The sequence below is a fragment of the Arvicanthis niloticus genome, chromosome 16 (genome assembly GCF_011762505.2).
Source record: "Arvicanthis niloticus isolate mArvNil1 chromosome 16, mArvNil1.pat.X, whole genome shotgun sequence".
Taxonomy (NCBI): Eukaryota; Metazoa; Chordata; class Mammalia; order Rodentia; family Muridae; genus Arvicanthis; species Arvicanthis niloticus.
Genome location: NC_047673.1, coordinates 61402560 through 61427487, shown reverse-complemented (window position 1 = coordinate 61427487; position 24928 = coordinate 61402560). Strand labels below are relative to the sequence as shown.

The 24928-nt window shown below is 53.3% G+C and overlaps 2 protein-coding genes across 2 annotated transcripts in view; both read right to left on the bottom strand.

Moving 5' to 3' along the window:
• Positions 1–814: 814 nt before the first annotated feature.
• F2rl3 (F2R like thrombin or trypsin receptor 3) lies at positions 815–6330 on the bottom strand. Its single transcript, XM_034520878.2, has 2 exons — positions 3911–6330; positions 815–2431 (listed from the first exon to the last, which is right to left on the bottom strand). The coding sequence occupies exons 1-2, from the start codon at positions 4020–4022 to the stop codon at positions 1353–1355; spliced, it is 1191 nt and encodes a 396-aa protein (XP_034376769.1). The 5' UTR covers positions 4023–6330; the 3' UTR covers positions 815–1352.
• A 2036-nt stretch (positions 6331–8366) lies between these two features.
• The window catches only part of Sin3b (SIN3 transcription regulator family member B), a 33865-nt gene continuing 17303 nt past the window's right edge, over positions 8367–24928 (bottom strand). Inside the window, exons 7-19 of the mRNA XM_034520311.2 lie at positions 24322–24411; positions 23950–24068; positions 21185–21392; positions 20832–20948; positions 19161–19399; positions 17876–18059; positions 15410–15956; positions 15092–15261; positions 12492–12665; positions 12218–12310; positions 9941–10035; positions 9452–9656; positions 8367–9334 (exon numbers count right to left, since the gene is read on the bottom strand). Coding sequence (XP_034376202.1) covers positions 9104–9334; positions 9452–9656; positions 9941–10035; positions 12218–12310; positions 12492–12665; positions 15092–15261; positions 15410–15956; positions 17876–18059; positions 19161–19399; positions 20832–20948; positions 21185–21392; positions 23950–24068; positions 24322–24411 — 2472 coding nt within the window. The 3' untranslated portion in view covers positions 8367–9103. The remainder of the gene's footprint in view (positions 9335–9451; positions 9657–9940; positions 10036–12217; positions 12311–12491; positions 12666–15091; positions 15262–15409; positions 15957–17875; positions 18060–19160; positions 19400–20831; positions 20949–21184; positions 21393–23949; positions 24069–24321; positions 24412–24928) is intronic.

The window sequence follows — 24928 nt, the reverse complement described above, 5'->3', positions numbered from 1 at the left end:
AGTCTTTAGCCTTCTTCAGACAATGGAATATAGGGCTAGTTTTTTTCTCATGCAGGACCTGGCTACAGGTGACATAGTGGCATAGTTGCCTATCCCCTGAGGCACCAGTAGTCTTCCTGCATCTCACCGTTGGGGCTGGGTGAAGACAAGATACTAATTTTGGACAAAAGGGACTGTCATGTGTGCCACAGCACATGTGTGAGGGTCACAGGTCACGTTGCTAGAGTAGGTTCTCTCCTACCACGTGAATCTAAGGAATCGAACTCAGGGCCTTACTTAGCCTTTACTCACATAGCTCTCTTGCCAGCCCCTGAGAGACTTGTTAAGTGCAGGGACCCCAAGAGCAGAGCTGAGAAGCCAGGTGGGCTTCGGAATCCTCATCCTTCCCTTGCCGCATCTTAGGACAAAGAGCAGAGTACTGTGAAAGACCCGTGTGCCTTTAAAAAAAATAAGCATAGAGAGAAGGCAAGTTGGGTCAGTGGGTAGAACCTGCTATGCATGGGACCAGAACCCATATAAAAGCCAGGGTTGGCATACAGAGAGAGAAGACAGGGAACTTGCTGGCAGACCAACCTAGCCACAGCAATGAGTTTCAATCTGCTGAGGAACCTAACCTCCAAGATTAAGGTGGAGGCCCATTGAGATGGCTCAGCAGCTAAGAGCATCAGCTGTTCTTGTTGAGGACTGGGGTTCCATCTCCAGCATCCAAATGACATCTCACAACCAGCTGTAACTCCAGTTCCAGGGGATCTTACCCTCTTATGACCTTTGAGGGCACCAGGCACACATGTAGGCAGAACACACACACATAAAATATCTTTTTTTAAAAAAAATTTAAAGGTAGAGCGGGAAATGAATTAGATGCCCATCCTCCTTTGGCCTCTTTGTGTGCCCACAGGTACATACAATATACATATGCAGACACGTGCAAAGAACAAAGGTTTGAAGTTCAAAGAGATACCTTGACAAAATCAGGGTGTCTAGGGCTGGATCCTCTGAAGCTCTAAGAGGGAAACAGCCTCAATTCTGGTTTCTCAGCATCCCCTAGCTAGTGACCTATACTCCTCTCTGCCTCCGGATTCTCACATAGCCCAGCCTAGCTCCAAATTCACGACATAGTCAAAGATAGTCCTGACCTTCTGATCCTCTTCTCCACCTCCCTAGTGCTAGAGTGACAGGTGTGTAGTGCTCAGGCCTTTTACAAGGGCAGTTCCAGTGGACCTCAGCTCCACTAACAAAGGTCACACCAACGGCACATCCAAATAAGGTCATGTCCTAAGAGTCCAGGAGGGACGTAGTCTAAGGGGAGATCCAGTAAAGCCGGAATGGCCCCTTCCCACCTCAGCTACCAGTCACAGAAGTGTAGAGGAGCAGATGGCAGTCCCTCGGCTTCCAGCCTCCCTGGAGGCCTGAGAGGAACTGCTGGCTTCTGGCTGGCGACACAACATAGCCCGCACCTTCTCCCTGAACTCGCGGGACACATAGTAGTAGATGAAAGGGTCTATGCAGCTGTTGAGGGTGCTGAGTGCCAGGCTGGGCACATAGGCCCCATAGAGATTGCCCCAGGCCTCAGGGCTTGGGTTTGAATAGTGCAGCACCAGCAGCACATTGCTAGGTGTGAAAGAGGCCACTGCCGAGGACAGTACCAGGGCTGTCAGTCTGAGTGCATGGCTGTAGCGCTGGCCATTGGCCGCCAGTGCGCGAAGGGTGGCCCCATAGCACAGGCTCATAGCCAGCAGTGGCACGAAGCAGCCCAGGACAGCCAGGCAGGTGAAGGCCGGTCTCCAGTGGGATATCTGCTCAGCCAGGGGCAGTGCATCATGACACAGCATGTGATCGGAGCCAGCTAATCGGAAGGTCTGCCGATGCAGAGTGAGAGGCAAAGTCAGGGTGGCTGCAGAGAGCCAGGCCACCAAGCAGAGTCCAGTGGTTAGCCGTTGACCACGCAGTGCCCGGGCCCGCAAAGGATGCACCAAGGCCAGGTATCTGTCCAGGCTGACTGCAGCCAGCAGCAACACTGAACCATACATATGGCCATAGAGGGCAGCTGTGGCCACCCGGCAGGCAGCCTCCCCAAATGGCCAGTGCTGGCCACGCAAGTGGTAAGCCAATCGTGGTGGCAGCACCAGGGCCAACAGCAGGTCAGCCGCTGCCAGGTTCATGAGCAGAATGGTGGAAGGCAGGCGTGGCACCCTTGTGGCCAGCACCCACAGTGCCAGCCCATTGGCAGGCAGCCCCAGGGCCACCACCAGCCCATAGAGGGCAGGTACCAGCCTCGTGGGAACCCACCCCAGCAGCAGTGCTTGAGAGCTGGCTGGGAGCTCCAGTGTGTCACTGTCATTGGCACAGAACTTGCCCGGGAAGCCTCGTGGATGAAGCTGGTCTGGGCACTTCGACTCCTCGAGTTCTGCTGTGGGACCCAGAGGGCCTTCTGTGGGAGAGAAGGGACGTCAGGCCCCTGCCCCTGCCCCTGCCCCTGCCCCTGCCCCTGCCCCTGCCCCTGCCCCTGCCCCTGCCCCTGCCCCTGCCCCTGCCCCTGCCCCTGCCCCTGCCCCTGCCCCTGCCCCTGCCCCTGCCCCTGCCCCTGCCCCTGCCCCTGCCCCTGCCCCTGCCCCTGCCCCTGCCCCTGCCCCTGCCCCTGCCCCTGCCCCTGCCCCTGCCCCTGCCCCTGCCCCTGCCCCTGCCCCTGCCCCTGCCCCTGCCCCTGCCCCTGCCCCTGCCCCTGCCCCTGCCCCTGCCCCTGCCCCTGCCCCTGCCCCTGCCCCTGCCCCTGCCCCTGCCCCTGCCCCTGCCCCTGCCCCTGCCCCTGCCCCTGCCCCTGCCCCTGCCCCTGCCCCTGCCCCTGCCCCTGCCCCTGCCCCTGCCCCTGCCCCTGCCCCTGCCCCTGCCCCTGCCCCTGCCCCTGCCCCTGCCCCTGCCCCTGCCCCTGCCCCTGCCCCTGCCCCTGCCCCTGCCCCTGCCCCTGCCCCTGCCCCTGCCCCTGCCCCTGCCCCTGCCCCTGCCCCTGCCCCTGCCCCTGCCCCTGCCCCTGCCCCTGCCCCTGCCCCTGCCCCTGCCCCTGCCCCTGCCCCTGCCCCTGCCCCTGCCCCTGCCCCTGCCCCTGCCCCTGCCCCTGCCCCTGCCCCTGCCCCTGCCCCTGCCCCTGCCCCTGCCCCTGCCCCTGCCCCTGCCCCTGCCCCTGCCCCTGCCCCTGCCCCTGCCCCTGCCCCCGCCCCTGCCCCTGCCCCTGCCCCTGCCCCTGCCCCTGCCCCTGCCCCTGCCCCTGCCCCTGCCCCTGCCCCTGCCCCTGCCCCTGCCCCTGCCCCTGCCCCTGCCCCTGCCCCTGCCCCTCTGCCCCTCTGCCCCCCTGCCCCCCTGCCCCTGCCCCTGCCCCTGCCCCTGCCCCTGCCCCTGCCCCTGCCCCTGCCCCTGCCCCTGCCCCTGCCCCTGCCCCTGCCCCTGCCCCTGCCCCTGCCCCTGCCCCTGCCCCTGCCCCTGCCCCTGCCCCTGCCCCTGCCCCTGCCCCTGCCCCTGCCCCTGCCCCTGCCCCTGCCCCTGCCCCTGCCCCTGCCCCGGCCCCTGCCCCTGCCCCTGCCCCTGCCCCTGCCCCTGCCCCTGCCCCTGCCCCTGCCCCTGCCCCTGCCCCTGCCCCTGCCCCTGCCCCTGCCCCTGCCCCTGCCCCTGCCCCTGCCCCTGCCCCTGCCCCTGCCCCTGCCCCTGCCCTGTGGGATACAAGATGAAGGGAGAGCTTGAGAGTCTTAGGCATCATGTGTGCCTCAGCATCCCGACTCCAGCACTCAGGCACCCTGGGCTGGTGAATGGAAGGATAATGCTTAGCCCCCAAAAGGCATGGGCTTAGGGACCTAAGACCGTAGGCCTGCTCGGCAGTAGCTCCATTTCTGATCCACCCCTTTAAGGGACAGTCACTCACCATGGCCTCCCCTAGCACTCTCTACATCATCGTAGATGCTGGGGGTCTGGCTGCCCTCCGCCAGGCTGATGCTGAACCCCAGAACCAGAGGATACAGCAGTGGCCAGCACATGCTGCCAGGATCAGGAGCTTTCTGGGCTGAAGCCTGGGACTTCCTGCCCTGTCAACCCCACCCTCAGCTTCCGGAGCCCTGGTGGAGAGCGGCTGTACCTTTGGGGAGATAGGCCTACAGCAGAGCTCCCACCCCCATAGTCCCACTGGGATCTGCTTGCTCAGCCTAGAGCCCATGGACCGTCCCCATGTGCACTCAGGAGCTATGGGTATCCTGCCTAGGTCTCTCTCTCCACAATGCCTCACAACGAACTGGGCCAAGGATGGGAGAAAAGAATCCTGGGCTTCAGCCCTATCCCCTACCCCACCTCCATTCCATCCAGCCCAGGAAACATCTGTGGATCAAGTGGCCACTTCCTGCTGGCTAGTCACACAGTTTCTGTTTAGATGACAATCCAGCCTTCCTCCAAGTCATCACCATGTGGGGTTCTTGGCCCTTCCAGAAGCCACCCTACTTCCTATCTGTGGCTGGCAGGACAATAGCCCATCCCAGTGCATCCTGGCTCTGTCAGAGCAGATCAACAAGGGCCAGCAAGATGGCAGCAGGTGAAGAAGGTGCTTGCCACCAAGTCTGATGACCTGCGTTCAATATGCAGGGACCACTCCACTCTCTGGCTTTGTCTTCTGGATTCCGTGTGTGTATCTTGGCATCTAAATGCATACACAGGCACACAGACACATAAATTAGGGTGGGCATGGTGACTGTACTGGCTGATTTTGTGTCAACTTGACACAAGCTGGAGTTATTACAGAGAAAGGAGCTTCAGTTGAGAAAATGCCTCCATGAGATCCAACTGTAAGGCATTTTCTCAATTAGTGATCAAGGGGGGAGGGCCCAAGTGGAGTGATCAAGTGGGTGGTGCCATCCCTGGGCTGGTAGTCTTGGGTTCTATAAGAAAGCAAGCTGAGCAAGCCAGAGAAGCAAGCCAGTCAGTAACATCTCTCCATGGCCTCTGCATCAGCTCCTGCTTTCTGACCTGCTTGAGTTCCAGGCCTGACTTCCTTTGGTGATAAACAGCAGTGGGGAAGTATAAGCTAAACAAACCCTTTTTCTCCCCAACTTGCTTCTTGGTCATGATGTTTGTGCAGGACTAGAAACCCTGACTAAGATAGTGACACAGCCTTTAATCCCAGCATTCTAGGAATCCAAGGTAGGCAGACCTCTGTAAGTTCAAAGATAGACTGATCTATGTAATAAGTTCCAGGACAGCCAGGACTACATAGTGAGACCCTGGCGATAGATAGATAGATAGATAGATAGATGGTAGATAGATGATAGATAGATATAGATAGATAATAGATATTCAGACAGACAGACAGACGGACGGACAGACAGGCAGACAGACAGATGTAACAAAAAGCTAAAGGCAAATCAACAATTGTTGCTGTCCAAAGTACCCTAAGTCCTCTTGGGGGATGTGTTGGCTAGTTTTGTGTATCAACTTGACACACACTAAAGTCATCAGAGAGGAAGAAGCCTCAATTGAGGAAATGTCTCCATGAGAGCCAGCTGTAAGGCATTGTCTCAACTAGTGATCAGTGGGGGAGGGCCCAGCTCATTGTGGGTAGTGCCATCCCTGGGCTGGTGGTCCTGGGTTCCATAAGAAAGCATGCTGTGCAAGCCATGGGAAGCAAGGCAGTAAGCAGCACCCCCCCCCCCCCATGAACTCTGCATCAGCTCCTGCCTCCAGGTTCCTGCTCTGTGTGAGTTCTTGTCCTGACTTCCTTCAATAATGAACAGTGATAAGGAACTGTAAGCCAAATAAACTTGTTCCTTCTCAACTTGCTTTTTGGCCACAGGGTTTTGTTACAGAAATTGAAACCCCAAGATGGGGCCACCTGCCATTTGGATGCCTCTCTTGTCCCAGGAGTAAAGTGAGGTGTGGGAATGAGGCCTCTGTGAGCCTGGGGTCATCTGGGAATAGCTGAGGGGGTCTCTGCCCTTCCATAGACCTGACACTGAATGTCTGCTGTAAGGCAGGGTATGGGGACCCTTGGAGGCACCAGTCACTGGCCTCAAAGCTGGGTGGCCTGAGCTCACAGAAGGTTCCTGAGCTTCCTCGGTGACCTAGACATTTTGGAGAGTTGTCACAGGCACTGTTCTGTTGGGAACCATGTGTTCAGATGAGGTGGTGGGCATGTCTGTCATCTCAGCATTTGGAGGCTGAGGCAGGAGGATTGCAATTTTGAGTGCAGCCTGGGTTATGTGATGACAAACAGTCCACAATATCGGTGGGGAGAGGGTTGGTATAGAATGTTCCTGTGAAAGCCTAAGGACCTGAGTTCAAATCCCCAGCACCCATGTAAGAAAGCTGAGCATGGCAGAGCGCACCTGTGAACCACAGCTGGCGACAAAGAGTCCTGAAGGTCCTGAAGGTTCACTGGTCAGCACACATAGCCCATCAGTGAGCTCCAGGTTCAGAGAGACACCCTGTCTCGAAAATAAGGTTGAGTGCTAGGGGAAAACACAGCACTTAGTAGACCTCTGCCCTCTGCACGCCCATACACAAAGCTTTCCACATAGGGGTGGGTGGGGGAGGGAGAGAAGAAGAGACTGAGGTTCAGAGAGGCGGGTACACACACGTCTGAGGGACCGGAGCTCAGTGCTACACTGCATGCTGACATCCCACATTCATGCCCAGCGATATTAATAATAATAATAAAAAAAGCCTGCTTTCAAGGACCCCTGTCCACTGAGGGGGGAAGGCAAACCTCAGAGGGTGTGTTGGATTCTGGTGGCCAAAGTCTGGAAACATGAAACCAATTTAAGAGGGCAACACAGCCATTTCTAGCCTCATAAGCCCTAAGATAGCAGAATGTGAGTGAGCACTCCTATAGGTTAAGCCTGCACTGGAGGGGAAACAGGCCTGGAATGCCAGAGGTGTGGGAGGATCCAGCCTTCTCAGGGACAGCCAGGGGATGGAGGTTTGGGAAGTGTATGTGACCCAAAAGCTTCAGTGTCTGGAGCTGAGGCTAGTGTCTGTCTGTCTGTCTCTGTCTCTCTCTCTCTGTCTCTCTCTCTCTCTCTCTCTCTGTCTCTCTGTCTCTCTCTCTCTCTCTCTCTCTCTCACACACACACACACACACACACACAAATGGGAATATCTGGACCAGGATGTTTGTGTCCAGAGTGGGGTGGAGGGGAGAGCAAGTGGGGAGGGGTGCCCATCAGGTCCAGCACTGAGACATGGGAGGTTAAGGCTTGCTGAGGACAGAATGGTCCCCGGGTTCCCAGCCCTAAATACGGAAGGGCATTCACCATATCCTCAAGGTAGAACTTTAAGGAGGCCTTAGTATTGTAGTGAACTAAGGCCATCTATGGAATTTACTTCAGGCACACCAGAAGAGAGCATCAGATCCCATTACAGATGGTTGTGAGCCATCATCTGGTTGCTGGGAATTGAACTCAGGACCTCTGGAAGAGCAGCCAGTGCTCTTAACTGCTGAGCCATCTCTCCAGCCCCAGCTTTCTTTCTTTCTTTCTTTCTTTTTTTTATTTTTATTTTTTTCCCCAGCTTTCAATTTTTAAGCTGCTGCTACACGGTTTTTTGTGTGTGTGTGTGTGTGTGACCCAGTCTCAGTCTCCCCCACCACACATACCTCATGATTTTCTTGATTGCTGTGGAAACCAATAGAGGGTGTTGAATCCCCTGGAACTGGAGTTATATGGGTGTGAACCTCCAATTAGATGCTGGGAATCAAACCTGGGTCCTCTGCAAGAGCAGCCAGTGCTCTAATCACTGAGCCATTTCATTAGCTCCTCATTATGAATGGTTTCTGTTGCTGATGGTGGTTGGTTTTCTTTCTTCTCTTTTTTTCTCTAGATAGGGTTTTTCTGTGTAGCCCTGGCCATCCTGGAACTCTCTGTAAAGCAAGCTGGCCTCAAACTCAGTGATCCTCCTGCCTCTGCCCACCTCCCCACCTCCCCCCCAGGGTGGGACTTAAAGGTCTGTGCCATCTGCGCCACCACCCAGCCCCAGCACACTTTTTTTAAAGTAATGTTACACCTTAAAGTAGTTTTTAAAGTAAAACCCAGTGTATGTGACTTTCTTGTCTCCTTCCATTATGTGGAGCCTTTAGTCACTGCACTACTGTCCACACCCCGAAACTAGTTTGTATAATCATAACCCAAGTGTAGAAAAGATATACCTCTATTAGATGTGAAAAGATAATTGGATGAGAATATTCTAGAAAGCACTACCAAGTTGAGGGAACTGCTGTCACTTTGGGCAGTTTCTGCCTCTCTGAGGAAGAACTCTGGAGCAGCTACTGATGCCACTTGAGACTTAGCTGTGTGCAAGATTTGCCTGGGACTTTTGTAGGAAATGATGAAGGACCCTGAGGCTTGGCGTCAATATTTAACTTTAATGTGCAAATAAATAGATTAAAAAAAAAAAAAAACTACATTCAAAAGAGCTGCAAAGGGAGATCAAAGCTGGAACAGAAATTGCTCAAAAACATGATGGAGAGGATCCCCAGAAGCATGCAAGAGTGCCCAGGCTCCCCTCTGGGGAAGGGAGGCTTAAGGTCCCTACGTGCAATGCCCATCTCAGAAAACTAGGATGTGCCCAAGGTGCCCATGGATCCACTGAGAGGCACACAGCCAGGCCTGGGCAGGCACACCTGCTCCCCAGTGCCCAGGCCCAGGGTCAAAAAAAAAAAAAAAAAAAAAAAGGCTCAGGAAACTTCAAGAACAAGTACTCTCTGAAACCTTGGGTTTGGCACAGCGACATGGCCCTGCAGACGGGAGCTGTGGGAATGGCGGGTGGTTCACGGGCCCACAGGGAGGTCTCTCCTATGGGAAGCTAGGGGAGCTGCTGCTTCAAAAGTCACGACCACTATGAGCACAGGAAGGAATAAATATGTGTGCGAACACCATCTCCAACTCTGTCGGAAGGAAGGAGCCGCCTTACTGGGGACGGTCCCTGTTGTTGCCCGGGATCTGGCCTGCACTGCCAAGAGCTACAGCTCCTGCTTGCTTGAGGTCAAGGTGCGACCCCGGGCTCAAAGTGACAAAAACCCTCTTGGGAACAGGATGTGTGGTGTGTGTGGAGTTCACGTGCTGGGGACCCCTCCAGATCCTCAGGGTGAGGCAGGGCGGCGGTTGTACTGCACACGGTAGCGAGTCACCGGCAGCCCGTGAACGTGTGCAGTCTCGCAGAGTGTCTTGCAGGGCACCATGTCCTCCTCTTCCTCACCCATCAGCCAGTCCTGCACCAACCCTGCCGCTGCCACAGTCACATTGTCCTCCAGCCAGCGACCATGCCACTCCTCAAAGTGCCGGTGGTGGCGCAGCAACACCAGGGGCTGCACCTGTGGTATATGTGTCTGTGAACTCCCTGGGGCCAGGGTGCGGGTCTCCCAGGCTCTGGATTTTGGGGTGAAGGGCTCACGGGTTCAGGGCTAGGGCAATTGGGCATGATGTGGCACCTGCTTGGCACGGCACAGTGTCCCACGGCGGTACATGTAGTCCTCGGAGTTGACAATGAACACCATCTTGTGTGTGCCGAGCCGGAATCGGCAGTCCACATCACACGCACTCTCCACACCCATGAGCCGCTTCCACGAGGTCTTGGCCTCACCACGCATGGCACGCACCTGCTCACACTGCCAGCGCCTGAACTTCTTCAGGTTCCTGCAGGGACAGGGCCTCGGGGAGGGGACTTGCAGGCTCCAGAGGACAGGGAGATGATGACAGAGGCCCACCCAGAGCCCAGCATGCATGATACGTCATCATCCTACCCTAATTTCTGGAAGCTTCTCCCATCAGGGCTAGTGATAACCCCCTCTGCTCCCTGGGGTGGGGGAGGGGTGCTGTCCTGAGATTGCCCTCTACATTCCCTGCACTCCCCACCCCCATGTCATATCTCATTGCACACCAGGCACCGGCAAGCAGCACACATGGGAACCTGCTCTCACCTCTGGAGGAACACCGGCTTCAGCAGGAAGCCTTCAGTAGGCGAATTGGATGCACCCTCAGTCCCCACGTACTGTTCCACATAGCGAGCCAGGTGCTGGGCAGGGAAGAACACAACCTTGGATAAGGTGGCCCACCTCTTATCCTGGATCTCAAATCATGAGAGTTTGTACTCCAACCCCAAAATATAAGGGAAGCAGACATGGCTGACGGTCTGATGTGCACATAAAACCCCAGACTTGTTTCAGGTCGGCAAGGGCTCTGCTATGAGAGGACACTACGGCCTGATGATATTTAGGTCTGAGGCCAGCTTGTCATGCCTCTGTATAAGTCTAGGCAACCACATGGTGTTCTCACTTGGGAAGTACATCTTAGTACAGGAAGGTGGGCAGTGCAGAGCATCAAAGTACAAAAGGCTAAGGTGTGGCTCAGGGGTGGAGCTCCTGCCTAGGATTCCCCCAGTGAGGGGCTGGGGATAGAGCTCCTGCCTAGAGCATACTTCCCCGCCACCCGAAGTGCTAAGGGCATGTCTGGGCATAGAGTAACAACCTAGAATCCCCCTGTGAAGGGTTGGGCAAGTGGCTCAGGGCCTTGCCTAGAGTCTCCTAGGAAGAGGAACCTTTAAAAAAGGAACTGCCTCCATCACATTAGAGTGTGGACATGTCTGCGGGCCATTTTGATTCCTAATTGATGGAAGACCTAGCTTACTGTGGGCAATACCACCCTGCTTATCACAGCAACAGGCAGCAGACAACTTTCTCCAGACCAACTCCATGAAATGTTTTCTCAACACTGGGAAGGGAAAAGGGCCGGTGTATGGGCATCACTTGCCTTTGAATGTCGACTTTACGGGGGAGTGAGTATGTGTTGAGGGAGACTAGTTAAGGAACAGAGGCTGTGGGAAGGAGGCTTCTGGCTGCAGCATACAGGAGTGGTATCCTGCTCTTCAAAGAGGTGTATGCAGAGGTGCCCTCAGGTCTAGCCTGTGCTCCCTCACTCCTACCTCCCTGTGCTTAGCCAGTTCGGCTGAGGACAGGAATGTGTAGCCACCAGGGCCTTTGCATTTCCTGTACCTCTTGTCTCCAGACTGTCTGGCTCAGAGCAAGGCTGGAGAGGAGGCTTGGTGTGTGTCTGGTTCTGGTCCGCCAGGGCCTTGGGACCTATGTGTGACCTCATATGCAAATAAGGCACACAATCAAGGTGAGTCTGTAGAGGGCGGCAGTCCTCATTTTATATTCTCATTTGCAGCACTGAGGACAGAACCCAGGGCCTGCCCCATGCCAGGCAAGTGTCTACCACCTAGCTACAACCCCAGGCTTTTTTTTTTTTTTTCTTTTGGTTTTTCAACACAGGGTTTCCCTCTGTAGCCCTGGCTGTCCAGGACTTCCCTCTTAGAGATCTACTTGCTTCAAGTCCAGGGATTAAAAACATGCTAGCAGCCAGGCGGTGGTGGCGCACGCCTTTAATCCCAGCGCTTGGGAGGCAGAGGCAGGCGGATTTCTGAGTTCGAGGCCAGCCTGGTCTACAGAGTGAGTTCCAGGTCAGCCAGGACTACACAGAGAAACCCTGTCTCGAAAAAAAACCAAAAACCAAACCAAAACAAAAAAACCCAAAAAAACAAAAAAACAAACAAAACATGCCAGCTATCCCTAGGCTTTTCTAAAAAAAAAAAAAAAAAAAAAAAAACACTCAAAAAAGGACCCCAGTGAGGTTGCTTCCATCCCTAAGCCTCTTGAACAGCAAGGACCCCAGGACTGTGTTGCCACATCTAACAGAAAACACAAGAGAGACACAGAAATATTCAGAAGGCAGAGCCACATAGAAAGGCAGAGGTGAGGTGACTGAACTACAAGCCAAGGTCAGCTGAAGCCCTCAGAAGCCCAAGGTCACATGGGGCCTCCCCCAGCACCTCTGAAAGTTGGGACCTCAATGCCCCTTTCATTTGGAGCCCAGGCTTTCTGGGTAAGAGGACAGGCTCTGCTTTAGCAACATCTGGTCTATGGTTACTTGTGGAGACCACAGAAAGTTACTGTGCATTCTGACATTCTGAATAACAGGCACACAGGGACCCTGGAAGGCACCAAGAGGACAGAGGAGACAGGCAGGCCAGGGTCCTCAGAGACTGTTTTGTGGCTTACATAGGTTTGCTTTTAGCTGTCAGCACAGTTGGGGATGTGAGCAGGACTGTGGCACTGTGATGTGTGAGGGAGCATATGCAGGGTCAAGGCTGTAGGGGACAGACCAGCACAGCTGAGGGCACACAATAGGAGCACACTCACCTGTACCTCCACAGGGTCCTCAGCCTGTGCCTCTTCTGTGTCCAGGAGCTCTATGGTCATGATCACCTGGCCTCTTCGTTGCAGGAACATTACCTAGGGAGATGGCATGGCCTGAGCTGCCATCATTCACCCCCTTCAAGGCCCTGGCACTTTCATGCAAGACAGAGGGACCTGACAGGAAGTGTAGTGACAGTGCCCCTGGCATCCTGCTCAGCCTCCAGTCCTCTCCCAGTGGCCTTGGCCTTCAGCCCCAGGCCACCCTACCATGTCTCACCTTGAAACAGTTCTCGTCGGCCATGCAGCGCTCCGCCTTCCACTGGTAGCTGGTCTCCCGTGCTGCACGGACACATCTGGAGGACAGGTTTCCCCCTGCTGCCCCTCGCTGCTGCTCATTCAGGTACAGCTCCACCACCTTCAGACATATGTCGTCACTCACCAGATGGTGCAGCTGGCAGGGAGAGAGAACAAGGTCACAGCTGCAGACCAAGCCAGACCAGAGCAGACTAAACCAAACTAGACAAGACCAGCACACGTGCCTGGGTATAAGTGTCCAGAAGAGACAAATGTGCCCTTTGAGAGCACTGGCCCCATATGAAATTTCCTTCTAGATGTCTAGGGACAATCCTTTCACCCATTTTTATGAAGAGGAACATAGTGAGCTGACTCACCTCGGGGTAAAGCATGGACCTTCCCCTCCCATCATCTCTGTATGAGGACATTAAGGAGGACACAGGGAACAGGGACAGGGATCTAAAAGGCCAGGCCTAGAGCTCAGCCTTAAAGCGAGTGAGCAGACAAGCTGGCCTCTGCCAGCAGGGTGGCCCCTGGTGAGTACCCGGCTGGGGGCTACAGTAAGGGTCTGGGGCAGCCACAAAAGGAGTCAATCCTGCTTAATCAAATTAAGTTTGTTTTCTTTTTAAAATAGTTTCTACTGTCTGTGACAGAGTGAGGGTGAGGTGTGTGTGTGTGTGTGTGTGTTCACCCAAGGAAGCCAGAGAACAATGGGTGATGGGTGTCCTGTTCCATCTGTCTCCTTATTTCCTTGAGGTGGAGAATAGGGATGGAATCCCCTACTGGACCTAGAGCCACCCTTATGTCCAGCAAGCTCCAGGTATCCTCCTGTCTGTCCTCCACAGCATGGGGTACACAAGTGTGCTAGACAGATTTATCTCAATTTCACACAAGCAAAGTCATCTGAGAGGAACAGCAATCGAAAAAAAGCCTCCTGCTGCAGGCCAGCTAAAGACACTATTAGTGATGAGAGAAGGCCCAGCCCTTTGTGGGCAGTGCCATCCCTAGATTGTTAGTCCTGGGTTCTGTGAGAAAGCTCCCAGTGAGCAGCACCCTCAGTGGTTCTGCTTCAGCTCCTGCCTCCAAGTTCCTGCACTGCGCTGAGTTCCCACCCTCACTGCTTTTGATGGTGAACATGGCAGTGAACTGTTAGATGGAACTCTAAGCTGAAATAAACCTTTCCCTTGTCAACTTGCTTTGATCATGGTGTTTCATCATAGTACTAGCACCCTAAGACAAGGAGCATGTTGCCATGCCCAACTCAGGGTGCCGGGGATTTGAATTTAGATCTTCATGCTTGAACACAGCAAACACTCCTATCCAGTGAGCTGTCTTCTCAGCCTTGAAAGGTTACTTTAGAAGCTTAGCCAAAAGACTTGGTCTGACACAGTCACCTAATGCCAACAATGAGGCTGCTGTCCCAGGGACTATGGTCCTCTACTGTCCCCCACCTAGCTGTCCTAACATTGTGTGTGTAGCCCAGAAGCTTCCCCATCACCCAGCTGTAGCTGCCGCTACTGTGGGCAGGGACAGGAAGGCACAGACCCACTCCTGGATCATACATATAAAGCTTAGGTACTTAAAGAGAAGAACTGGAGGGACCATGTCAACTGCTAGCTGTGATGTGCTGGGCAGGGTGGGCTGCAGAGCAACAGGGTGGTGCAAGTCAGGCTTTCTGACTCCCCACAAGGACAGGACATCCAAACATCCCACAGTGTTCACAAGAGGTCAGACCATGCGTGAGCCACTGGGAGAAATGCAACATGAGCAAACAGTGGCAAACAGGTCGTGGCCTCACCTACCACTAGGAGGCCCCGCTGCGCCATAGCAGTCAGAACGTTGCGGGGCAGGGGCAGGGATGGAGAAGAGAGGTCACTGCCAGCATGCAGCTACTTCCACACAGCTTGAAACCTCCATGTAGAATCAGGGTGAGGAAGTTTTGCTCATGAAAACCCACTAAGTGGCCCCTGGAGATCTGAGTACTTTCTGTCTGTGTACTTTACAGTAGAAGTCCTTAGGGGCCGGGACTTGGCGCAGTGAAAAGTACCTCCCTAGCACACTCAAGGCCCTGGTTTCTATGCCCAGCACCAAAAAGGAAAAACAAACAAGTTCTTGGGGCCAGTGAGATGGCTCAGCAGAAAAAGGCACTTGCAGGCAAGCCTGACAGGCTGAGCTGAGAGCTCCATCCCTCGACCCACACAGGGGAAGGAGAGAAGCATGTCCTGTCTGCATGGCTGTCATGTACATGTACACAAAAATGGATAAATAGTACATAATAAAAAGGTCTTTAAGCCCTGGGAGAGAAACGGCTCTCTAAAGCACTGCCTGTGACTGACTGGACCCAGAAGACGTTTCCCCAGATGGCACAGCTCTGCGCTAGAACTCTCATTTTGCATGGAACAGGTGGGGTAAAGGGTATTGCCTTAGAGGTGGTTACGGTGCTAAATGTTATGAACTATGGATGCACTTTAAGGGGTTAATTCTGTTGTGTGAATTTCACCTCACCGAAACAAAAGTGTTGAAAGGACTAGTTTCCAAGGTGACAAGGACAGATAAAAAGAGCTTCCCTGTGCCTGCCCTCACCTGGCGGGCAATGTTTTGCACCAGCTTGTCCATCGTGAAGCCAATGTAGGCATGGATGGTGAACATCTCACGGAGAGTGTCCTCATACTGCGTGGGGTCGATGCTGCCCTCCAGCAGGCTCCGCACCATGTCCAGGAAGGCCGGGTAGTACTCCTCCAGCTCCACCTCACCTGGGGAAGGACGGGGTCACTTGACTCTCTTGCAGAAAGCAGGAGCCAGGACTTGCTAAGAAGGCCCTAGCCTAGGTCCACCACCACCCTCCATTAAGGTGGCCTAGAGGGACAGAGGCTAGCCCAGAGCCTCAGCCCAGGCACTCACTGGGCTGCTTGAGTCGCAGCTCCATGGCGGGGTCAGCAGCCTTCTCACGGCGGCCCTCACACAGCAGCTGCTCCCTCTCCTGCTCCCGCCGATGCTCCAGCAGCTGCTTCTGCGCCTGCCGGTAGATCTTGAGCAGGCGAGCGCACAGCGTCTGGTGCAGCCGCAGGAAGAAGTACCAGTTGTTGTTGGCAAAGAACAAGCTGTACACGTCATCCAGGGCCTTCGGAGGCTCTGGTGGCGCATCTGCGGCCGGCTTCCCATCGGTGGGCCGGCAGCGCTCAGGCTCGGCGGCGCTGTCCTGGTCGTGCTCATCAGCAGAGTCATCAGAGGTGCCAGGGCGCTGCTGCGAGAAAAACAGGCTGGGCAGGAACCGGTGAAGCAGCTGGCGGATAGTGCCCTGGTCCTCTTTCTGAATGGCTGGCTGCCGCTTAACATAGTAGCTGATGAGTGCCGCGGCATCCTCTAGGATCTGTCGGTCCTCGTACACAAAGATGAGGTGTGGCTCACTAGAAGGTGCACTGCGGCCCTCTGAGTGCTGCTCCTGGTGCTGCAAAGGGTAGCAGTCAGCGGGCATGGCCTGCCTTCCCAAGCCCCGCCTCCAGCATAACAGCCAGCCTCCTTAGAAAGGATGAGTGACCTTGCCACATACCGCACAAGTAAGGGTCATTTATCCAACCTTCCTCTAGTCTCACAGGGTCACAGCTGCCCTGGTAGAGTCCAGCCCCCAGCCGACCTCTCAACTGGGCAAGCCAAGGCCTTCTCACTGCAGGTGGCTGTTAGCACTAGGGGACTGCAATGAAACGAGGCTTCCCACAGACTGGCCAAGGAGTAAGGTCTCCATGGGGTGAGGCTCAAAGTTCAGAGTGCCCCAGGAGCCTCCAACCATCTGTCACTCAAACACTCAGCTCTACTACTCCACAGGGCTCAGCTGCCCCTCCCCCACTCCATTAAAACAGCTTGCCACCTGCCCAGTTCCTTAGCCAACAACAAGAGATGGGGGGATCTCTAGGCTCTTAGAGACCTTAGCCCTTGGCCTGCTGTCTGTAGTTTTCTCTTGGGCCAGGCTCCTTTCTGCTGTGTACAAGGCCTTTAAACATGCTGGCTGCTCATTGTCCAGGTGAACTTCCCCATAGTCCACCCCTTAATGTTGGTCTGGAAAATGGCATTCCCAAACTCAAAGGTGACCACTACTTGTTCCTCCCTCTACACAAGGAGCTGCTTCTGCACTTGGTCCCTCGGTCCCTCGGTCAGCAACGGTACCAACTCCAGGGTGAGTTATCTCCTCAGCTCTCAGTAGTCAGTGCACAGTGAGCTCCTGGGGGTCCCTCCAACACCATCTCTGGCAGGATCTAGTTTCCAGTTTGAAGATCATACTCCCTAACTGATGGGTAGGAAGCTCAACTCAGTACTTCAGAGACCCATGGCCAGAGCCATCATGGGTGGGCCCAATGCCCTAACCACTACAGTGCCTCAACATAGCCTGGGGCTCCTCTGGCCTTCCAAGACTCTTGTTTTGTTCAGGCCACAATGAACAGTCAGCTGGGCCATTTGGAAAGAGGAGCCATGGAGGGACTGCCTGCATCAGGTTAGCCCATGGACCTTTCTCAGCTCCTGCCTCAAGTTCCTGCCCTGACAGCCCTGAAGATGAACCTGAGGGCTAAACCAACCCTTTCCTCCACATGTCGCCTTTGTCATGGAGCTTACTTATCACAGTAGGAAAGCAAATTAAAGTTTGTTAGAATTTGGCTACAAAGTGTCCAAAGGGCTTACTCTTCCTTGGTAAACCCAATCACATCATGAGGGCTCATGGACAGATGACATAAGGGTGGCTCTCTAACAGGTATTACTGGGAAGTTGGCCAGGCTTCCTGTGCCCGTCCTGAGATCTCCCTTCCCCCTCATATTCCCATCTTGCTAGAGCCTAAGCAATGGAGGAGCTGGGCAGCTCTGGGCTGAAATTTCTAAACTCATGAGCCAACACCAGCCTTCCTCTTATTGGATGGCTTCTCTCACATGCTGGTCATAGGAATGGAGACTAACTTACTAATATATGGACACCTCAAGAACCTTTTTCCTCCATGTGGTTACCTCAATTTTGAACCCAGGCCTCAAATTAGGCAAGTATTCTACCCCACACTACCACCTCTGCCTTCAAAGGTCAGGCCGTGGGTACTGCAGAGATGGCTCAGGAATTAAAAGTGTTTGCTGCTCCTGTAGAAGACCTGAGCTGGATTTCTAGTAGCTCACAGACACCTATATCTCTAGCTCTAGGGGGCTAACACACTTCTGACCTCTACATACAAACAAAAGATCAATCCGTACAGCAGAAAGCAAGCCCAGGGAAAGTCTAGCAAGCAGCAGCCTTTCATACCTCAGTTTCCCCACCACTAAGGCAAGCAAGGGCTGTATGGGTGTGGGTCCAGGTGTGAGGAGGTTGGTGGCCCGGCCCCTGGCCAGCATGCCTCACCTCATCATAGACGCTCTCGATCTCATTAAGCAGGCTCTTAGAGCGCAGGGCCTTGGTGTCATTCTGCTTGAAGTTCACAGCCTGGTGGTCCAGGGACTTGAGGTACGCTTTCTCATACTGCTCACGCCAGATCTTATTGAAGCCCTGCTGGGCCTCCCGCCACTCCTCCTCCTTGGCCTTCAGCCTGTAGAGAGAGGGGCTCAGTGCCTGATGCCCAGATCCTCCTGTGACCCCAGGAGAAGGGCCCACTTCCTCATAGCAAATATACATTTGGTCTGCACGGCACAGAGCAAGCCAGCACCAGGGAGGCTAAGGCAGAGGATGTCCAGTTCTAGCTGGCCTGGGTTACAGTGAGAAAGCCCCAGCTCAAAAAAACAACAAAAAAAGAGCCTGGGATAGTGTTGCAAGAATGTCATCCCAGCACTTGAGGATCTGGAGTCAGAAGGTTCCTTAGGCACATGGTAAGTCCACTGCTAGTCTGGGCTATATAAGACACTATCACCAAAACAAACAAACAAAGAAAACAAAACAAACACCTCCCATGTGGGGAGAAGGGGGTAAAAGGAGAAGTGGTCTTACATAACCAACATGGCTACTTAAAATTTTTTTTACTTTTTATTTTGTGTCCATGTGTGTGCTGTGTGCATGTGTGTATGTGTACCACATGCATATAGTGACCCTGGGGTTACAGACAGCTATGAGCCACCATGTGGGTACTGGGATTTGGACAGGGTCCTCTGGAAGAGCAGCAGTGCTTCTGAATGCTAGCCAGCTCTCCAGGAGTGGCTGGTTTTAGTTCTCCACCTCCTCCCAGACACCCAGCAACCCACACAGCTCTGTCACTAACCCCGCTGAGCACCACAGCTCAGACCTATGGGCTAGCACAGGGCTCCATGGCGTGTCAGTAGACAGTGGCCCAGGGATCCTGTGTTTCAGTCACAATCCACGCTTTGCATCCCAAGTCTCAACCACACCTAAGTGGGACACTGAAGAGAAGGCTACATCTCCACGGGACACAATGCGCATGTACTGCCGTGGGCGCTGTAAGTCATGGAGAGGCCATGGACAGGTACGTGTGTATAGATTCTATGTAAGCAAAAGGTGAGACTACATGTCCATACCTGGAGATGAATGAGACACATGAGATGTCCAGGAGCCTGGTTGTCAAGACTCTGCTCAGGACTAGGTCAGCTGGAGGCTGACCTAAAGGCACAGTCAAGTGACTCCATTGGTCAGAAACCCTGGTAACTCCTGAGTCGGGGAGGGAAGTAGAAGAGGGGGATACCTTTTCAGAACGACAGGCACAGCGGTGGCAGGGTTCCTCTTCAGGCTCTCAATGACCTCTGGGGCCTTGTCTCCATAGATACGATGTATGGCGCGGCGCTGAATCACCTCTGACGTGCCACCCAGGCAGTCATCCAGGCGCAGCTTCTCCTGGTCTTCAGGAGCCATCCGTGACAACTTCTTCTGCACACTCTCCAGCACTCGGATGGTGGCCAGGTTGGTCTCCAGGACAACGTCCAACTGCAGGGAGGAGACAGGCTGGTCAGAGCTGGTGGGTGGTTAGGAGCTGTCAAGTAAGTGTGGGTGTCTACCAGAGTACACCTGTGTGGGACAGGCAGTGTTCCTGTGACAGCAGTGGCACATACCACCACTGGGGGGCACTTAACACACACAAAGGCGCTATCCCTCTCTCCCTTTCTCCTTCTCTCCCTCCCTCCCTCCCTCTCCCCCCACCCCCAGTCTGATCACCTGCCATACTGCCAAACGGAAGTTTAACAGTGAGTTTGCAGTATTAATGGAAGCAGGAAGACTGTGTCCTAAGACAACCTTGCCTCAAACAGAACACAGGACCTGGTGCTCCAGCCACAGACTGTCCTCACGGGTGGGTGGCAATGTTTAGGAATAGGGGTTACAAGCCACAACTGGCCTCCTTTGTATCCCAACCACCATGAAGTACCATAAGCAGGCTTTGCGAAGTATGGCACCTTTGAATTACACTTCCCAGCGGCTGCTAGACTCTGGTTCAAATAAGCTGTCTTGTCCTTGGGACTGGTCACAGCAGAAGTTGGAAACACACACACACAGAGGAAATGAGTGGAGGATGTACACTTGTCAGTCATCCTAGTACTTGAAAGGCTAAGGCAGGAGGATCTCAAGTTCCACACCAGCCTGGGCTACAAAGAGATACTTCAAAAAGAAAAGCAAGGGCTGCAGAGCCGGCTCAGCAGGTAAGAGCTCTGGCTGTCCTTTCAGAGGACTGGGATTTAATTCCTAGCACCCACATGGTGGCTCATAACTGTTCCTAACTCCAGTTCCAAGGGATCCAATGCCCTTTACTGGCCTCCATGGGCACCAGACAGACATGCAAGCAAACACCCACACAGGTAAAATAAAAATAAATCTTAAAAACGAAACAAAACAAAACAAAAAGACATGCAAACATAAGCTTGTAAGCAGGGAGTCAGGATGAAATGAAGGTGCTTTATCTGTCTGTCCCCAGGAGGGGCACTTGGTTGGGTCTGAAGAACTCAACTACAACTTCAATAAGAAATGAGGCTAACTTAGCCAGGCAGTGCTGGTGCACACCTTTAATCCCAGCACTTGGGAGGCAGAGGCATCAGAGTCTCTGAGTTCAAAGCCAGCCTGGTCTACATAGTGAGTTCTAGGACAGTGAGAACCACACAGAGAAACCCTGTCTTGAACAATCAAAAAATAAAAAAATAAAGCTAACTTTGTCTAAGCTAACTAACCCCTGTCTTTAGCTAAAGGGAAGAGGTTAATACCGTGCTATAGCTAAGAGCTGGCAGAGCTGGCAGCCAGAGAGAGCTGCTCCACAGCACTGGCACCCTTGTGTGGCAGGGGGAAGAGGCTTCAGGACTAGACTGTGTAAGCAAGGTGCTGGGTTGGGCAGCCAGAGGACAGCAGGACAGGCAGCCAGAGGTGTTTCACCTACTTCAAATCTCTCATCCTCACAGCGATGCAGCTGCTCCTCATAGGGCGTCTTCTTGGAGCTGACGAAGGTGGAATCTTCAGACCAGGATGGGAAGGAGACCCATGTATCATTCAGGACCTAGACCAGAGGACAGGGTGTCACTAAGTACACTTGGGGACAGGGCAGGACTGAGTAGTGATAAAGTTGACCAAGTCCCCACTCCAGTGTGAGCTGTAAGCACTGCCATTCAACAGGGCATGAAGCTCAGGTGGCCTCTGCTGACACCCCTCAGGTATCAAACATCACCAGGAAGTCTGAACCCTGGCACATGGCTGTGTGCCGTAGAGGGCTGACCTGTACCCCAAGGGTGCTACCTCCTTGCAGATGGCAGTCCTTCCGCTGCACTTGGGCTGCTGGTAGGTCTTGGGAAGTGCCCGATAGCTGGATCCTATTCGCTTACAAGACGCATAGTCAATTTCTCTGCTTATGCCGTCTCCAGACCGGTCACTCATGGGTGGTGCAAAGGACAGCTCTTTCACTCCCAGGAAGGACTTGAACTGTGCAAAGAGTTCTGGAAACTTCCTTCAAAGACAAACAGAAACTTTAAGTGGACACTGGGCCTTTTGAGAATGTTCTAGAGTCATGACAATAGCCTTGTAGATATGGAACTTCAAGATGGCTTGAATCAGAACTCAATGTTAGGAAAGGGAGGAGGATTCTCTCCCATCAACACCAAACAGTCTTATAGCTATAGACCTTATAGCTGCACTAGGCCACAGCTGCAAAGCACACTGGGAATAACATCTGTGGGTCTCACTGCCTTGATTTTCTGTCCCCTAACTTAAAAAAAGTAAGAGGAGGCTGGAGAGATGACTCAGTGGTTAAGAGCACTGACTGTTCCTCCAGAGGATCAGGGTTCAATTCCCAGCAACCACATCGTGGCTCACAACTGCCTGTAACTCCAATTCCAGGCAATCTGAGACACTCACACAGATATACATGCAGGCAAAACACCAATGCAGATGAAATAAAAATTAATTAATTAATCAACAAAAGAAATGAGGAAAGAAAGAAAGAGAGAGAGAGAGAGAGAGAGAGAAAAGGAGGGAGGGAGGGAAGGAGGGAGGGAGGGAGAAAAGAAAGAGAGAAAGAGGATAGAGTGGCACATGTCTTTCATCCCAGAACTCAAGCAGATCTGGGTAGATCTTGGTCGTTTTAGGCTAGCCTGGTACAGAGCATGGTCCAACACAGCCAGGGCTGAGACCCTGTTTCAAAAAAAAAAAAACAAAAACAAAAACAAAACCCACACATTCAAGTGTCCCAACGGCTCTGTGGCCAGTTGGTCAGCACCAAGTGTTTACAGCCAATTTGTGTCCAAACCAGTCTGGAAATGAACCTAGTTCTAGGCTAGACATGACCTCCTTTAAGTTATTCAAAACACAGACATCAGCCTTGACCCCCAAGCCCAAGACATTAGCCCCTTCTAGTCACTGGCTGTACCCAGGCCTGGACAGAGCACCCCTGCTCCTCAATATCCCTCAGAAGGCCACAGGCATCACAAAGTTCTCCAGGTCCTATGCTGGAGTCCTGGGACAGGCTGGGACGGTCTCCCTTCTACTGTTTCTGGTGACTCCAATGGCTGCTGCAGCCTAAGGAGGATGAAACTGGACTCCAAAAGTCAGAAGCCCAGGACTGGCCAATGTCCTTGATCCAGGTACTACACACTGCAGTCACAGACTGTTTCTGTAAATAAAGCTTTGTTGGCACCCAGTCCTGCCTCATTTACTTGCTTCTGTCCATGGCTGCTCTAGAGGACAGAACGAAGAACAGCTGTGTCCACCAGGACTGTCTTCCTGGGTGAAGCCTCCCTCCTCCATGAGCGCAGCCTCTCCCCACAAAGGCCCTTGCGAGTTCATTCTCAGAAGTCAGGATGAAAACAGGACGCATGCTAATGAGATGCTTTACAGCAATGACATCAATGCCACCTCAATTTCTGTTCATTTTTTTATGTAATACCTTCTGTTTGTATCCCATGTGTTCAGGGAAGGCACATGTGACATTCAAGTCAGCAGACTGTCGACTGCAGAAGGGTAACAGAATGTGTGCAACATAGTGTACATACATGTAAAACCATGAAAAGAGACTGTCTCATTAACAGGAATGTGCAGTTCAACCCAGCACACTCAGGCTGCTTCCTCTTACACAGGAGGGGTGCCAGTATCCTGCCAAAAGATGGTTCCCAAATATCGATGTCTACAACTGTAAAATGCAGGAAAAATGTCTACTCAATGGTTATAGCTCCCACACTGCCATAAAATCAAGAGTCATAATTTGAGCCTTGGGAAGCCAAGGACACTGGCCACACACTGTACAGGGTCACTCTGGTCCCAGGAGGGCTGGCAACCGTAACGTCCGAGCACTATGGCCATGCTCTCTCCAAGTCATTCTTTTACAAATGTGAACCTATCAGCAATAACTGGGGAACAACTTTAATTAATACAGAAAACCACAGGTGGGCAAGATGGCTCAGTGGGTACAGGTGCTTGCTGCCAACTTTGATAAACTGAGTTAGCTTCCTGATACCCACATAATGGGAAAGAACCAACCTCAAGTGGAAATTTCTGGTATCTCTGGAAACTCAGTTATGTCATACGATGTTTTGCTGAAGCAGACATGTGAGAGGACGTGTGGTGTTTAGAAAGAGTATAAATGTGAACCCACAGACAGCAGAGGAAGGCTCTGGCATTGGCTCACCTGGCTTCAAGTTGCTGATTTTGGCAGAGCTCTGTGGCTTCTTCTGGATCAAACTGCCTGCCGTTGCTGATTTGTGAGTGGCAACTACTGAATAGCCCCCAAAGAACTATTTCTAAACAGGTCTACAACCCCGTTTCCTACTAACCTTTTCTACTGGTGGGTGGTGGGCTAAAAGGGAGGTTGAAGCATTTAAGAACCCTTATTAAAGTAGATTTTGAATAATCTGAGCCTACACCCATCCAAGAACTTGTCCTCTGGTCTGTACCTGTACACACATAGGAGACAAACTAATGTTTAAAACAACAAATCACATAAACAAACTTTACGGCTCACTTGGTGGCTGGGATAGGAGGAAGCCCAGGAGTTAGAAGTCAGGACCACTCACCCCAGGAACGGACTGACAAGCTGCAGCAACTCAGACCCAGATACCAGCTCCTGATTGAAGAGTGCAATGCAGCGCAAAAAGTTCTCGTACACCTCCTGGCTCTTCAGCACCCTGCGCACCTGGGAGTGAGGAGAAACGAACACAAGAGACAGAGCTGTAAAAGGCGTGTGCACCAGGTACCCCAGAAGCCACATACATGTGTCTGTGTGGAGGGGCATGTGCATGACGCATGACCATGAATCGTCTGGGCTGGTTCTGTGGTCTATGCTGCCCTCTCCCACGCACCACAGTGGCCCTGCTTCCGGGGACCCACAGGACTTGGCAGGAAGCAGCTGTGTCCAGATGGAGAGGACCTCAGAGGGCCTCGCTCACCTTGTCAAAGAAGGAGAATTCCTGCAGTGTGCCGTATTTCCCCACAGCAGCAATGGACAGGTCTTTGTTGCCTCGGAGCTTCATCTTCTTCTGTGGAGAGAAACCCTTGGCTTAATGGTGTGTCCCCACCACAAGGACCAAGGATGCATGGAGCCCGGGGAAGCATCAAATGTAGTCAGCAGGACCCTGTCTTGGGCACCCTAGGTATATTTGGCTGCCCAGCATCAGGGGGCTTGCTGCTCCCTCCTTGGCCTTGTGTGAGATGGGCCCCTAATTCAGGACCTAAGGAAAGGCAAAGCCCACAGCGGCACCCTATCAGATCTGCAGATTGAACCTGGTGCTGACGACACTTGGAAGGCTGTGGAGAACACTGGACTATGGACATATGCAGTGATGGTCCAAGCTCCACAAGAGCCAGGGAAGACTTGCGGAAGCAGATTTGACAGCTGCTGGGGAAACAAACCCAGGGTCACATGCATGTGCGATAAGCTCTGAAGAATTAGAGCTCAGGCCTCACAAGGGCTGGGCAGGTGCTGAAAGGGGAAATGGAACTAAAGCATGGTGAATGCTCCATAGGTACGGAACCTAAAGACCTTGCACAAACTGG